General features: G+C 34.6%; 1 protein-coding gene across 2 annotated transcripts in view; it reads right to left on the minus strand.

Annotated features, from left to right (window-relative positions):
- snorc (secondary ossification center associated regulator of chondrocyte maturation) overlaps nucleotides 1-12684 on the minus strand; it is a 15921-nt gene extending 3237 nt beyond the window's left edge. The window contains exons 1-2 of one of the 2 annotated variants that reach the window (XM_056468012.1): nucleotides 12559-12684; nucleotides 10299-10614 (exon numbers count right to left, since the gene is read on the minus strand). In XM_056468012.1, the coding sequence (XP_056323987.1) occupies nucleotides 10299-10383 (85 nt within the window). In that variant the 5' untranslated portion in view covers nucleotides 10384-10614; nucleotides 12559-12684. The remainder of the gene's footprint in view (nucleotides 1-10298; nucleotides 10615-12558) is intronic. The other variant, XM_056468021.1, reaches the window with a different exon arrangement.
- Between the last annotated feature and the right edge of the window lie 3177 nt (nucleotides 12685-15861).

A 15861-nucleotide genomic window follows, 5' to 3' on the forward strand; every position in this document is an offset into this window, starting at 1 on the left:
TTAGCACTGGATTCTCACTACAGGCATCCGGTCCCTCTTTTTTTCCTCCTCACATCTCGCACTGACATTCCTCATCTGCCACAGGCCTCGAACACACATGAGACTTCTCTCACCTACACCATATTCAATGACTCCACAGCACATTTCCTATGGTGCTGCTTGCCCATCGGTCACTGAGGGCACCGCATGGACAAAGGTTCTGACCCCGAAGTAAAGGAACAAAGATCGACAGTGGGAAACATGGAAAAGCTTTGGGTTCAAGAAAAGCGAATTACAAATAAAATGCATTATTATTATTGTTAATGTAAGGAGAAGCTGACCAGTCAAAAATAACCAAAGAGTTGCATGTAGAAAATATAAGGAATAGAGGGAAGAATGGGTGTTGGAACTTATTTTTAAATAAATATATACAGTTGAAGTCAAATTTATTATTTAAATTACTTTAAAAATATTTCCCAAGTGATGCTTAACAGAGGCAATGGACAATGTGAAACATGTATTGTTCTTGGATGATTCCACTTTCACTGTCTTTCCCACATCTAGGAGAGTTATGGTGTGGAGAAGCCCCCCCCAAAAAAGTGTACCACCTAGACTGTGGCATGCCCAAGCATGGTGGTGGATCAGTGATGGTTTGGGCTGCAATATCTTGGCATTCCCTGGGCCCAATACTTGTGCTAGATTGGCACATCACTGCCAAGGACTACCAAACCATACTAGAAGACTATGTGCACCCAATGGTTCAAACACTGTATCCTGAAGGCGGTTCCGTGTATCAAGTCAAGTCAAACTTTCTTTATACAGGCCTTAAACACAGAAGTGAACCACAGTGATGTACAAAAATATACAACAAAATAAGCACAATGGTCTATAAAATAAAAAATAGCTAAACTACCTAAAAAGGCACATAGATTAAAGTAACCAGTTATTAAGATCAGGTGACAAATGTCAACAGAAACAAAGCTTTTTAAGAGTTTTAAAAGCTGATTTATATGAGAACACGGAGAAGGCCTGTCTAATGGGCAGCGGCAGCTCATTCTGAAGTCTAGGACCCGCCACAGCGAAAGCACGATCCTCTCTAAGCTTACGCTTTGAATGTTATCATTATCATCCAAATTATCAGGATGATAATGCACCAATACACACAGCAAGACTGGTGACAGAAGGGTTTGATGAACATGAAAGTGAAGTTGAACATCTCCAATGGCCTGCACAGTCACCAGATATAAACATTATTGAGCCACTTCGGGGTGTTTTGCAGGAGCGAGCCAGGAAATGTTTTCCTCCATCGGCATCATAGTGACCTTGCCACTATTCTGCAAGAACAATGGCTCAAAATCTTTTTGATGGACTTGAATCTGTCATACCCAAGATAAATTAATGCTGTATTGTCAGCAAAAGAAGGCCCCACACCGACACACAGAGATATATACAGACAGATAATAATAGCTATAAATAAAATACAAAAAAGAATGATATTTTAAAGAAATTAAAGCTGCAAGCTACATGATTGGGCCCCTAATAGTAACTCTGGGGGCCCTTATGCTGTGTTCACACCAGATGCAGAAGAAGCATCAAGTGCGAGTGATGTACATGTTAAGTCAATGCAAAGATGCGAAGACATCCTACCGCACTATACACACCAATGAGGCGATTCGCGTGAATGAAACGGCGCGAGTTGAACGTTTTGCCCAATTAAGGCACATATCGCATGTTTCGCACGAATCGCTCAAGTTCGAAAATCTAAACTTCAGCAGACATTCACGCTGCGTTAACCAATCAGGAGCTTGCTCTTGTGGGGGCGTGGTTATTCAATTTAATTCAATTAAATTAATCTTTATTTGTATAGCGCTTTTACAATGTAGATTGTGTCAAAGCAGCTTCACATAGAAGATTATAGTGAATTGAAACAGTGTCAGTTCAGTTTTCAGTGTTTAAGTTCAGTTCAGTTCAATGTGTTTTAATATTCACTACTGAGTCCAAACACTGAAGAGCAAATCCATCGATGCGCAGCACTACAAGTCCTGAGATTCAGGAATTATGACGTAGTGCCTGTTGTTGGTGACCCGGGGGAAATTCATCGAATTTCACGCGCAAATGAAGTGGATTTGACGTGCGATTGAAGCTAGTAAACGCAAAATGTTAACGCGTCTGTTTACGTGCGAATAGTGCCATTTATTTGTGCTTGTCGCATTTGGTGTGACCACAGCATTAGAATTGTCTTAACTGTACCCCTGCGTTGCAGCGCCCATGCAAGACAGAATTAAAAAATACTTGAAATAAAAAATGCTTACATACATTTCAGTACCTCAGAGTATTAAAAAAAAGAAACTTTAGTATGTAAAAATTAACCCAAGCACACACACAAACAAAACAGAGCACTCATTTATGCATTGAATACCCAATTAGATTAAGTTTCAAAAATATAACAATAATAATAACAACAACAACATTGCGATATTGACACTCAGCGCCCACCTTACCACCTTTTCATGCAATTAAACACTCGAAAATACCCCAAATCTCCCCCCAAAATCCTAAAATAAAAGGTTAATATTTGGAGTCCCCAAGCCATGGCATGAGTATTTCTGATAATACGGTGTTTGCTCAGCAAGACACACACTTTCCTGACTCTAAGCAGGCTGTAGGGGCTGAAGGCCAGCGATACATCAATGAGGCCTTCACTGAGCTCTACAAAAGGGCACTTGTGTGGTCAGAGAAGCACCAACGGCCCAAACACAGGCAGCAAACTGCAAGTTAAACAAGCTTGTTTATGAAGGCAGTCTGTGGAAAAGCACGCAGACCCGGCGTCAGCACGCGCGCGTCTGACCTGCTGATTTCAAGTTGAAGTCAGGATGATTAGCCCTCCTGTGATTTGTTTCAAATATTTCCCAAATGATGTTTAACAGAGCAAGGAAATTTTCACAGTATTTCCTATAGTGTTTTTTCTCCTGGGGAAAGTCTTATTTGTTTTATTTCGCCTAGAATAAAAGTAGTTTTATTTTTTTTAAACTATATTAAGGTCAATATTATTAGCCCCCTTAAGCAATATTTGTTTAATTGTCTACAGAATAAACCAGCGTTATACAAAGACTTGCCTAAATACACTGATTAATTAAGCCTTAAGTGTCTCTTCAAGCTGAACACAAGTATATTGAAGATATCTAGTAAAGTATTATGCACTGTCATCACCGTAAAGATAAAATAAATCAGTTATTAGAGATGAGTTATTAAAACTATTATGTTTATAAGTGTTTTGAGAATCTTCTCGCAAAAATATAGAGACGGTAATATTTCTGACTTCAACTGTGCACCCTTTTTCGCTCTTGTTTGTCACTTCATGGCCTTAGTGGATATTTATAAAGCACTGCTTAAACATTTGGCGACAGGACAGGGCCAAGGACGTCGTCTGGTTTCTTGCCTTTTAACACACAACAGTGAGATGACAACATGCAGACAGGTGAATCACACAGACTGTGTCCTCGTTTTACCTCACACTGACGCTCAGAATGGGTAAAACTGGGCATAAGCTGCTACACACGCTGTTTAAAGTATACCTGCCGCTTATAAAGGGTCATGAAACCATAAAATGCATTTTTAGATCCTTATAAATACACACACACACACACACACACACACACACACACACACACACACACACACACACACACACACATATATATATATATATATACACACAGTTGAGGGCAAATTTATTTAAATATTTATTCTTTCTCAAATATTTCTCAAGTGATGTTTAATAGAGCAAGGATACTTTCACAGTATTTCCTATAATATTTTTTCTTCTGGAGAAAGTCTAATTTGTTTTATTTCAGCAAGAATAAAAGCAGTTTTTAATTTTTTTAAAAACCATTTTAAGGTCAGAATTATGAGCCCCTTTAAGATAGATTTGTTTTTAATTGTCTACAGAAAAAAAACAATCGCTATACAATGACTTGCCTGATTACCCTAACCTGCCTAGTTAACCTAATTAACCTAGTTAAGCTTTAAATGTCACTTTAAGCTGTATACTAATATCTCGAAAAATATCTAGTGAAATATTATTTACTTTCATCATGGCAAAGATAAATTAAATCAGTTATTAGAAATGAGTTTATTATAAATGAAATATATAATATATATATATATATATATATATATATATATATATATATATATATATATATATATATATAATGAATATGGAAACAAACACATAACATATACATATGGTAACCCATTGTTAATTTTACATGTATTTATTTAGAGCAAACCTGTTCTGGTTTAAAATGTAAAGTTGTCATGAAGTATATGCATTAATTTGGAGTGGTTACTGGCCTGCTATGACCTGAATAGTACACGTTTACATATTTGATTGAGCGTTTCTCAACGTTTATTCGAGAGAATAAAATACTTCATTTCAATCAATTCGCACTATTATAAATGAGATCAAATTTGATTGCTCTGCATGAGAATGTAGCTCTACCCTCATTGTCAGAGAGATATGAATATGTTTATAACCGTTTGATTACAACATCACCTAAATCTTGAATATTTTGACACCTTAAAAGAAAAACATTGTGTATCCTAAAAGAAAATGTTCACTCATTTTTCTAAATGGATTAATACTGAACAAAAACGCACATTAAGTAAAAAGACAAATATTATTTAGTTGTTCCAAAAAAAAGTTCTTCTTTATCTACAAATGTGCTCTTCAACATAATATTATCAGACAAACTCTGTTATAAATGATCAAAGCAGGATATTCTACGGTGGCCAACAGGATATTCTACGGTGGCCAAGAGGGCTTAATGCACTGCAGTTTAAGAAAACACATGCAATTACAAAAAACACCAGCAAATTAGAAAAAGATCCTCATCCTTGAGACAACATACTGTACGTGTTTAAGAAACACATTAGGAAAACGTGCTGCATTTTCTCACAACACATGCAAATAGCACAGAACACAATGGAAATGTTTCAAGGGGACCCAAAAACATGACAGATATGTCTGGGGTTTGTTTATTGTGCCGTGACTGTTGCTCTGTGAAGATGTAGGTGATCTATGAAAGGTGAGTTTTTGTGCGTTTATTTTAACATCCTGATTACAACATTCCCTTTTATATATTATTAGCCTCAATAACTATAACCCAAGTAGCAAAGTCTGTCTAATTTTTGGGTCCCCTTGAAACATTTCCATTGTGTTCTGTACTATTTGCATGTGTAATGACAAAGTGCCCAACTGAGTCTGGTTTCTCTCAAGGTTTTTTTTCTTCACTTTCACCAATTAGGGAAGGTTTTTTTTCCCTCTCCGCTGTTGCCACTGGCTTGCATGGTTTGGGATCTGTAGAGCTGCGCATCGTTGGATTTGCTCTTCAGTGTTTGGACTCTCAGTAGTGATTATTAAACCACACTGAACTGAGCTAAACTGAACTGAACTTAAGCACTACAAACTGAACTACACTGTTCCTATTTACTGTGACCTTTTATGTGAAGCTGCTTTGACACAATCTACATTGTATAAGCGCTATACAAATAAAGGTGAATTGAAAATAACAATGCGTTTTCTTAATTTGTTTACTTTGTGAGACTTTGCAGCGTGTTTTCTTAATTTGTTGCAATGATTTGCAACACGTATAGTGTCAAACCAATCAAGACCTTTTACTTAACTTGCTGGTGTTTTTTGTAAATGCATGTGTTTTCTTAAATTGCAGCATGTTAAGCTCTCTCGTCCATCCTAATATTCCGTCATATTAACCCACATTAATTAATTTTTGCAAATAATTAAAAACAAAATAATCACCGGTTGCTCACAGGTTGTTCACATTTCTTCGTAACACTTAATATAAATCAGAATTAAGAGCTGATGGCCTGCTTTTATGGATTGTCCTCAAAGATATATAGCTGTTGTGCTTGTTTTGGGCTCTTTTTATGCATACATGTCTAACAAACTAACTCTGTCCGTGTACACACTGAACTCAAGACTAAACTGAGCTTCAACAGCAGGCTGTGAAAGAGACGAGGTCTGAGTCACTTTAGATACACATGACGCTTCAGTCTGCGCACAAACACCACTGTGAAGACTTCACAGATTCAGTCTGTACGTTTGGAATGTTTAAGTTGCCTTTTTACAATAGATATCATGATTTTGTTTTCAATATTGAGCTTTCTGTTTCTCATGGAAATGAAAAAACATCCCACATTCATGCTTAGCAAAGCCTAAAAAGGGGTCTTGCTAAACTAAAAGGGTCAACATGGTGAAAACGACACGTCTGCATAATTATGCATATTCAGATTTTAGCTTACTCAGAACTAGCATTATGCGATGTTGAAGAAATATGGAATTAGCTAAAATGCTATATAATGCGATACTGGATACTGATATTTACAAAATTAATCACACTCTGGACACTTAAGGACATTTATGCACATTTACTCAGCCCCTGGTCATATATTGTGTTGTTCTGAGTGTGCCTCATGCAGGTGAGAGGGCTTGATAAACCACTCGTAGGATGCACTCTTTCCTGTCTATGCACCAGGCACTTTATCAGAAACACTTCTGTTTTCTACAGTTGTTTGTGTAGTGAAGATTTTTAAAAATATATTTGATTCTGTTTTCTATAGTTATATTTTTCATATCTAAAGATTTAAATATTTTACATTTGGTCTTATTTTCTAAATCTAAAATGGCCTGTGTTTTACTTCTTATTATACTCCATAATTTACATTCTTATTGATTATTCATTCATTCTTTTTCTTTTCGGCTTAGTCCCTTTATTAATCTGGGGTCGCCACAGTGGAATGAACCGCCAACTTATCCAGCGTATGTTTTACGCAGCTGATGCTCTTTCAGCTGCAACCCATCACTGGGAAACATCCATACACACTCGTTTACACACATACACTACGGACAATTTAGCCTACCCAATTCACCCATAGCACTTGTCTTTGGACTTGTGGGGGAAACCAGAGCACCCTGAGGAAACCCACGTGATCATGGGGAGAAGATGCAAACTCCACACAGAAATGCCAACTGACCCAGCCGAGGCTCGAACCAGCGATCTGCTTTCTGTGAGGTGATCTTGCTACCCACCACACCACCGTGACACCCTCTTATTTATAATATTTCAGCTTTGTTTTTTTAAGGTCACGAGTGGTCCTATAAGTATTTCACTGCATATTGTACTGTGTATGAGACAAATAATACATGTAAAAAGATAAATTAATAACCAACATGTTTCATACTATTTCAGTCAAAAGAAAGCATCACTATAACTTCTGAAAGTGAACAGTCCTTTTACTGTTCAAAAGAAAAAAAGAAAGAAATAAAAGGTACAAAATCTGTTACTAGGGCCGTTCCTTTTCAAAAAGGCAAACTTTTGTACCATAGAGTTGGACATTGATACACTTTTGTACCTTTAACGTACTACACTTTCAGAAAAAAGTGGTACAATGATGTACCAAAGAAGGTACAAACTCTTGTCACTGGGGCAGTACTTTTATATGGAACAGAATTGTACTTTAAGACAAAGAAACTAATTTGTACGATTGCAGTTTGTACCTCTAAGGACATGGTTTGTACCATGGGAAACCAATATGTACCTTTGGTTTAAAACCTGCAAATACAATATTGTAGCTTCATTAAAGGTACAAATCTGATCCATGAAGGCACCACTACAGTGACAAGACACTTTAACAGTTTCAAATGTGTTCCTTCAAGAACTATTGAAAAAAATAAAAGAAAGGCATTTTGCTACTGTATATCTAAAACGAGTCAATTTATTTTCAGTAAGTATAAAACATCAAATATATTAAACAATGTTTTTAAAAAGTTTTATTTTGTGTAAATGAACCTTTTCCATTTACAATAAAGAATAAAAAATACTTTAACATAAAACAAAAGATCTATTTTTGCTAAACATTTCACAACACTTTTCACACAAATGTTACAGAAATACATCCTGCCATGAAAATAACATGTTTTTCTCCAATTTTCACACAATTCCTTTAGAATCACTTAATTAAAGTTCATTTAATTGACTTACTTTTAAAATAGAAATAGAATTATGCAAAAGTATTGTAACCAGATATGCACAATGTCTGATTAGTTTTACAATACTAAAATGTCTGCAGGACTTTTGCCAGCTCTTGTGTGTAGTGGAAAGCAAACACCAAAAGGTGTGGATATCAATAATGAAACTGTGTTTATCAGAAAGTATTAAATACAAATATTTATTAAAAATGCCTTTAATGTTTAGTTTACAATACCTATAGTTTTGTTTTGTTTTGTTTTACCAGTTGTTTTGTATTATAGAGCTTAATAATTCATGTTTAGGAGTTTCATTAAACATGCTTTTAAATGATGTTTTAATATGGAAATTATTCATAAAATCACTTTGCCTTTTCAGTAATGTTTATTTTCATAGATATTATAATAAAGAAGGAGTTGTCCAACACTTCTGTACCTTCATTTCAGTTGTACCATAAAATGTACAGAACAGTATCATAAGAGGTCTTTTCTGTACCATATAAGGTACAAAACTGTTTCTTAATGAACATTATTTGTACCACCATGAGGTACACATTCGTACATTTTAAGCATCAATATGTAAGGAGCTGTTAGGAACAAAATGGTACACTGAAAAAAGATTTTGCTGCCTGTTTGAATTACTTAATTAAAATGAGTTGAAACGACACAAATTGAGATTACTTTTAGGGACAAGATAATTGTTTTATGTTCAATCCACTTACATTTGTAAGGTTAACTTAATCGATTTGTGTTGGGACAACATGAATAAATTGTGCACCACCATGCATTTTTTCACCTACCTTCTGAAAAGGTACTACCTCAGTGACAGTTTTTTGTATCTTTATGTCTGAGAGTGCATTTTACAATTTACCATTTAAAAAAACAAACATCAACCAGAAAACATTGAGAAGAATCAGACAAGAAAAAAACCTTGAAAAAGAGTGGGAAGTTATTGAATGACAATGGTATGTTCTGTAGCCAATTAGCAGGACCAGGCGGAATCTGCGGACATTTTTTGCCATTTCTGCAGAGAATTTTGGTAAAAATCTGTGGATTTCTGCTCAATTATTTTGGGAGCATCATAACTAAAAGCTTAATATGTGAAATAAAAAGTAATACCTTTTTAACATTTATTTAATGTTTAAAATGCAAATCCAATTAGATCCTCCGTATTTGGTAAACAAAGCAAGACTCTCATATAATACATCTACTAAAAGACAGAAAATATTACTGTACAAACTGCATTGTGCATAAATCAGATGAACATTTTCATATTGGTCAATAATATTACTGAAATTCATTAAAAAACTGAATAAATATACATTGACAGACATTTACTCAAGTAAATAAACAGAAATAATGATGAGCTAAAAATCTGCAGAAAATCTGTGGAATTCTGTGCGCGCAGATTCTGTGTGGGCCTACCTATCAGAGACAAATTCTTAAAGGGGCTGATAATAATGACTTTTTTATTATTATTATTATTATTATTATTAAATATTCTAATTGTAATAGTAATAATAATTATTACCATATTATTATTATTCATTCTATCATTTTATTTTCAGCTTAGTCCCTTTATTAATCTGGGGTTGCCACAGTGGAATGAACCACCAACTTATCCAGCAAATGTTTTACTCAGCGGATGCCCTTTCAGCCGCAACTCATCACTACGAATATATTAATATTATTATTATAATTATATAAAAAAAAAACAATCCACCCAAACTAAAAGAAATAAGACTATCCACAAGATAAAATATCATAGTAAATACTATGAAAATTCACATTGCTATATTCTCATAATTTTGACATACCGCACAGCCCTACTTTAGACTTTCTTCAACAAGGCCACAAGTTCATAAGCTGATCGACACTATTCCTTAAAGGGTTAGTTCACCCAAAAATGAAAATTCTTGTCAGCGGTTACTCACCCTTTACATGGTTCTTTCTTCTGTTGAACACAGATGAAAATATTTAGAAAAATGCTAAAAACCTGTAACCATTGACTTCCATACTGTTTTTTTCCTACTTTGGAAGTCAATGGTTACTGGTTTTCAGCTTTCTTCAAAATATCTTCTTCAGTGTTCAACAAAAGAAAAACTCAAAACGGGAGAGTAAACGATGACAGAATTTTTCATTTTTTGGGTGAACTGTCCCTTTAAGACGACAGACAAGCAATCAAAAATCAATAACACACTTTCCTAGGAGCTCCAAAAACTCAAGAGAAGGCCTTGAGTGATGAGACGAACAGGAAGTGGTGTTACTCTACCTGTGTGCACCAGAGCCATGCAGAAGGCCAGAGCGCAGATGAAGACGAGTGGAGATAAACCGCTGAAGCTGCTGCTGATGCCCATTTCTCCTGCCTGGGACGATTCAGTTCACGCTCCTGGACGGGCTGTGCTTTAATGAAAGAACAGAGAAAGCGAGTGAGAGTTTGGAGGTGGAGGTGGGAGGACTCTTGAGTGGACACTGTGGACTTTGTAAACTCCTCTGGAAAACAGCCCTCCCTTTTCCAACAGCAAAAATGGGAGTCTTTCCACTCTTAGCTCCTGACTTCAGTGACCCGGGACTCTCCGTCTGTTGGTCTGTGGGATACAAGAGCATTAGAAGAACAGTCGAGCTAAAAGTGAAAACTCTGTCATCGTTTAGTCATCATTCACTTGTCAGAAACATTAAAGAGTTTCTTTCTTGTACGTTGAACATAAAAGAAGATATTTAGAAAAATGCTGAAACCTAGTAACCACTGACTTCCAGCATGTTAGTTTTTCCTACACTGGAAATGAATATCTGTAATGAGGAGTTTCTGTATTTTATGATTCACACATATTTTTGGTTTATTTACGATTGTGAATTGCGTTATGGGATGCTAATCTCTGCTCTGTTGACTTTTGAGGTTGAAAATTCAACTCTACAGTTTAACAAAGTGACTTTTATTGACATTTTAGTAGTTTGAAATAATATAATGTATAAGAAACAATATATATAGAGAAATAAGTCTGTAAAATAACTGTACGATCAGTTTATTACAAGGTTTTTTTAGTATGATATACAACACAATCTCTCGGCAATTCATAACTTTCTGATTTAGTGGCTAATTCGGATCAATTCGTACGATTTAGAACGATTTGCTCATCACCCAATGACTGATGGGTTTAGGGGTGGGGTTGGGTGCCACACCTCCTTTTTAAAATCGTACATTTTCGTACGACTGCACTTCTCATTATCAGGCTGGATATACAACAATGCATTTCGTTGCCTTGTACTTGTACATGTGTGATGACAATAAATTGAATCTAATCTAAAAAAAAAAAAAAAACACAGACACTATATCACTTTAAATGATTAAAAATGGTCATAAAAGTCACTTTTTCTAACTTTTCAAGGTTAAAAGTAGTTGGAATAAAGATCAAGGTCCCATAATGCCATTCAAAAGCATAAATAAATGGGAAAAATAAAATAAATAAATCACAAAACATGAAAAACTGCTAATTAATGGATATTTTTTAAAGTGTACTATGGAAGTTTTAACAGTTTTCTGAATAACCAATTTTGTGTTGAACTGAAAAATGAAGATGATAAAGGTTTGAAATGACTTGAGGATGAGAAAATACTAAATTGACATTTTTTGGTAAACTATGCCTTTGAAACCCAACTTTATATCTCCTCTCAACCTGATAACTTGTAAAATTTACGAAATTAACATATTGTATAACTTATTTTAAAACATTGGATGACTAATATCTTTATCTGAATTACCAAATTCAGATTAAATGGAGGTCTTGCTCATTGGACCCAAAAACCTCACATGCAAAAACCTAGAACACTGTCTAACCCTTGATGGATTCTTAGTTCAGCCCTCATCTTCAATTTAAAAAATAAATAAATAAAATAAAAATTATATATATATATATATATATATATATATATATATATATATATATATATATATACACATACATATATGTATGTATGCATGAATAAATATATATATACACACACATACATACGTACATACTCACACACACACACACACATATATATATATATATATATATATATATATATATATATGTGTGTGTATGTATGTATGCATGTATGTATAATATATATATATATATAGAGAGAGAGAGAGAGAGAGAGAGAGAGAGAGAGAGAGAGAGAGAGAGAGAGAGAGAGAGAGAGAGAGAGAGAGAGAGAGAGAGAGAGAGAGAGAGAGAGAGAGAGAGAGAGAGAGAGAGAGAGAAATAAAATTTATCAAGTATTTATGCATTATTTAAGGTATTATGAATAACTAATTAAGTAACCAAAAAATAAGTTAATTACATAAACTGATAACTTATAATTACTAGCTGAATTACTAATAATTATACCCAACATTGGTCACAATAATAGTATACAAAAATACATGCATCACTCAGAGTTGCAAAAAAAAGTACATTTATTTTTGTGCCAAGCATTTGTGTGTTGCGTGCATGGGTTGTTTATCCAAATTTCACCAATCACATTGGACCTTATTCTTTTATACCCACCTTCACAGCAGGTGCTGTTATGCTGTTGGCTGGAGCAGTCCATCAGTGAACCTCCTAGAGCAGATCTGTCAAAGTCAGCTCCTGGAGCGCCGCAGCTCTGCAGTTTAGTTCCAACCCAACTCCAACATTACCTGCAGGTTTCAAACAAGCCTGAAGGACTTAATTAGTTTAATCAGGTGTGGTTAATTAGGGTTGGAACTTAACTGTGCAGAGCTGCAGCCCTCCAGGAACTGACTTTGACACTCATAGAGGCTTAGAAACGAACACAAATATTAACAGCGGGAGTACAGACAAGAGAGAAAAACGACTAAAGCAAACAAGAACCTGAATATCTGCAGAGAATTTCAGCTGTTTTAATGTCTATATTTCTGCATCTTTTTGTCTAAATAACATTTAATTTATTCAGAAAAAAAATCTGATCTATATCTTTGATATGAACATTACATCAATTATAAAAAAGTATATAGAAATAGCATTTCTCTAGGCAAATATTATATCTCAATAAATAAAATTCTGGGTAACATTGTTTATGTTTCCAGTATCGTGCAGCCAGAGTTTTAGTTCACCCAAAAGTGAAAATCCTGTTATAAATTACTCACTTGCATGTGTGTCCAACCCTCCAAGACCTTTGCTCATCTTCAGAACACGAACGAAGATATTTTAGCTGAAATCCTAGAGCTCTCTCATCCTCCATAGACAGAAACAGTCACAAGATGTTTAAAGTAACACACAAAAGAGACGAAAAACATTGTCAAAACATTCCATGTGACTTCAGTGGTTCAACTGTAATCATTCGAAGCTCCATGAACAACTCTGTGCACCACAGAAAGACATGAGGGCGATTAACTAATAACAGAATTTTTGGGTGAACTGACTCTTATCTCAAATTTTCAACACAAAAGTCGGGTTGGTCCATATTTACCCCAAAGTTCGGTTGAAATATCCCAGAATTTTGTGTGTGTTCGTGTGTGTGTGTGTAACAAACCATCTGAAGCATCTTGACATCTGAAATTTGGACATGATTCAGTTTGGTAGTATTTGGGAAATCATAAATATACCGAAATACAATGTTAAAAAGCTAAATATTTAAAAAATATATATAAAAAAATGGCATTTTGATTACGCAGTTATAACTCTTTGGCCATAATTATAGAATGGGACATTTCACTGCGGTACAAATTCATAAATAAGATTTAACATGCATACAAAGCATATGAAATGCAAGGGTTTGCTTTAAAGCAGGAGTGTCAAGCTCAGTTCATGGAGGGCCGCAGCAATGCAGAGCTTAGTTCCAGCCCTGCTTCAACACATCTATCTGTAGGTATCAAACAAGCCTAAAGCACACTATAAGTTTGATCAGGTGTGTAGAGTGCAGAGCTGTGGCCCTCCAGCAACTGAGCTTGACACCTGTTCTCAGATAACCTGTCAAAATATGAGTGAAATAATGTTAGATCAACCTTCAGGGAAATAAAATTACACACATTTTGACTTTTTAAAAGTTAAATAAATTAAAGTGACCACACAAAGCACTTACCATACTTGTATTTTAAAGGAATCAAAACCAAAGTGAGTCAAATCTGGTGATTTAAAAGATATTGTCAAATAATGAAGACTAAAAAAATAAAAAAATAGAGTTAATATTTTATGACTACACTGAGATCTCTAACGTCATTTAATACGATATCAAATGATTTTAATTCTAAATATATTGCACTTTAACACCAATCTGTGTGAATCGTCAATCATGTCTTTGTACGCATCAGTAATGATTAATTTGGCTACGCTGTAAAAAAAAAGTCCTGGTTGCCTTAAATTTTTTAAGCTGAATCAAATTAACCTTAAGAGTCCACTGAACTTATATTATGTTAAACTGACTTAAAACAGCTTGCATAAATTATAGAAGTCAGAACATGTTTAACTTAGTTTAAATGACCTAAAACACATGCTGTCAGGATTAATTGATCATATAATTTTATACAATGTACTTCTTAGCTTTTTTTTGGCTTTGTACAAATTCATAATAAATCACCTCTTAAGTCACGTTTTTTTCATGGGACTGAGCTATGACACGAGACACCGGTTCACTTTGCTTTCTCCTGTACATATAATCACGTTTTTAATATAAAAATTGTGCCTCTGATATTTTATTCTTGTCGTATTTGTTGTTATATTACGAACACAATCATAGATGAAAGGCTCAGATAGGCCTTAAACCTTACTGCTTTCAAAATAAATGCACCATCACCAAAGCTTTCAACTAAAGTGAAAGTCTGAAGGCAGTGAGTGAGTATATAGTCATATCAATATTAGTCTAAGATGCTGATCCCTCTCTCCATAAACACCAGACAGGAACAAATTACCATGAGCTACACAGAAGAGTTTCTGAATGGTCTCTTTGGCCTTGATGAGACTACTTTTTCAACACCGCAACAGGAATTTGCTTGCCTTATGCATGTTTTTGAAGGAAAGTTAAATACCATGGTAAACTTTCACTCAATCTACTCGATGTAAACACTTGTTATATGACAACTAAAGGTGCACTAAAAAGGTATGCTAATATGATGTTGATATTTGAAAGCACACAAACACTATAGGGATATTTCCACTAGACACGCCCCTTACTGCTGATTGGCTGCAAATGTGTTTTGGAATTTGGTCTGAAACTCTGGTCAAAATGGTTTTAGTTTTTCAAACACTGCTTTAGTGCGACTTCAAATATTAAAGAAATAACTGAATCTCATCTCTGACTTATGACAAATAAATATCATACAAACACATTTGTGACCCGAGAGAACAAAATGCATGTCAACTTTTGGAAATTGAGCTTTATAGATCATATGAAAGTTGAATGAATAAGCTATCCATTGATGTTTGGCTTGTTAACAGGACAATATTAAGCCGAGATAACACTAATTGAAAATCTGAAGGTGCAAAAAATAAATAAATAAATAAATAAATAAATATATTTTTAATTATCTAATTGAGAAATTTACATTTAAAGTAGTTGAAACTAAGTCCTAATAACTCCTATTTTTAATATCATATTGAGTTTGATATTTAAAGTAGGGTATTTACAAAATATCTTCATGAAACATGATCTTTACGCAATATTTGAATGATTTTTGAAATTAAAACAGCTATTTAGTCAAGTTAAAAATCAGATAAAATGAAAACTTTCCCTGAGACAAACATCTCAACACAAATACATCTTGTGGCTTGCAGAAATTATGTAAAAATGCATTTAACATTGTTGCACTGACTCTTATGCCGAGTTCAGACCGCACAATCTTCAAAGTAGTGGCA

Source organism: Danio aesculapii, chromosome 2 (assembly GCF_903798145.1).
Source record: "Danio aesculapii chromosome 2, fDanAes4.1, whole genome shotgun sequence".
Taxonomy (NCBI): Eukaryota; Metazoa; Chordata; class Actinopteri; order Cypriniformes; family Danionidae; genus Danio; species Danio aesculapii.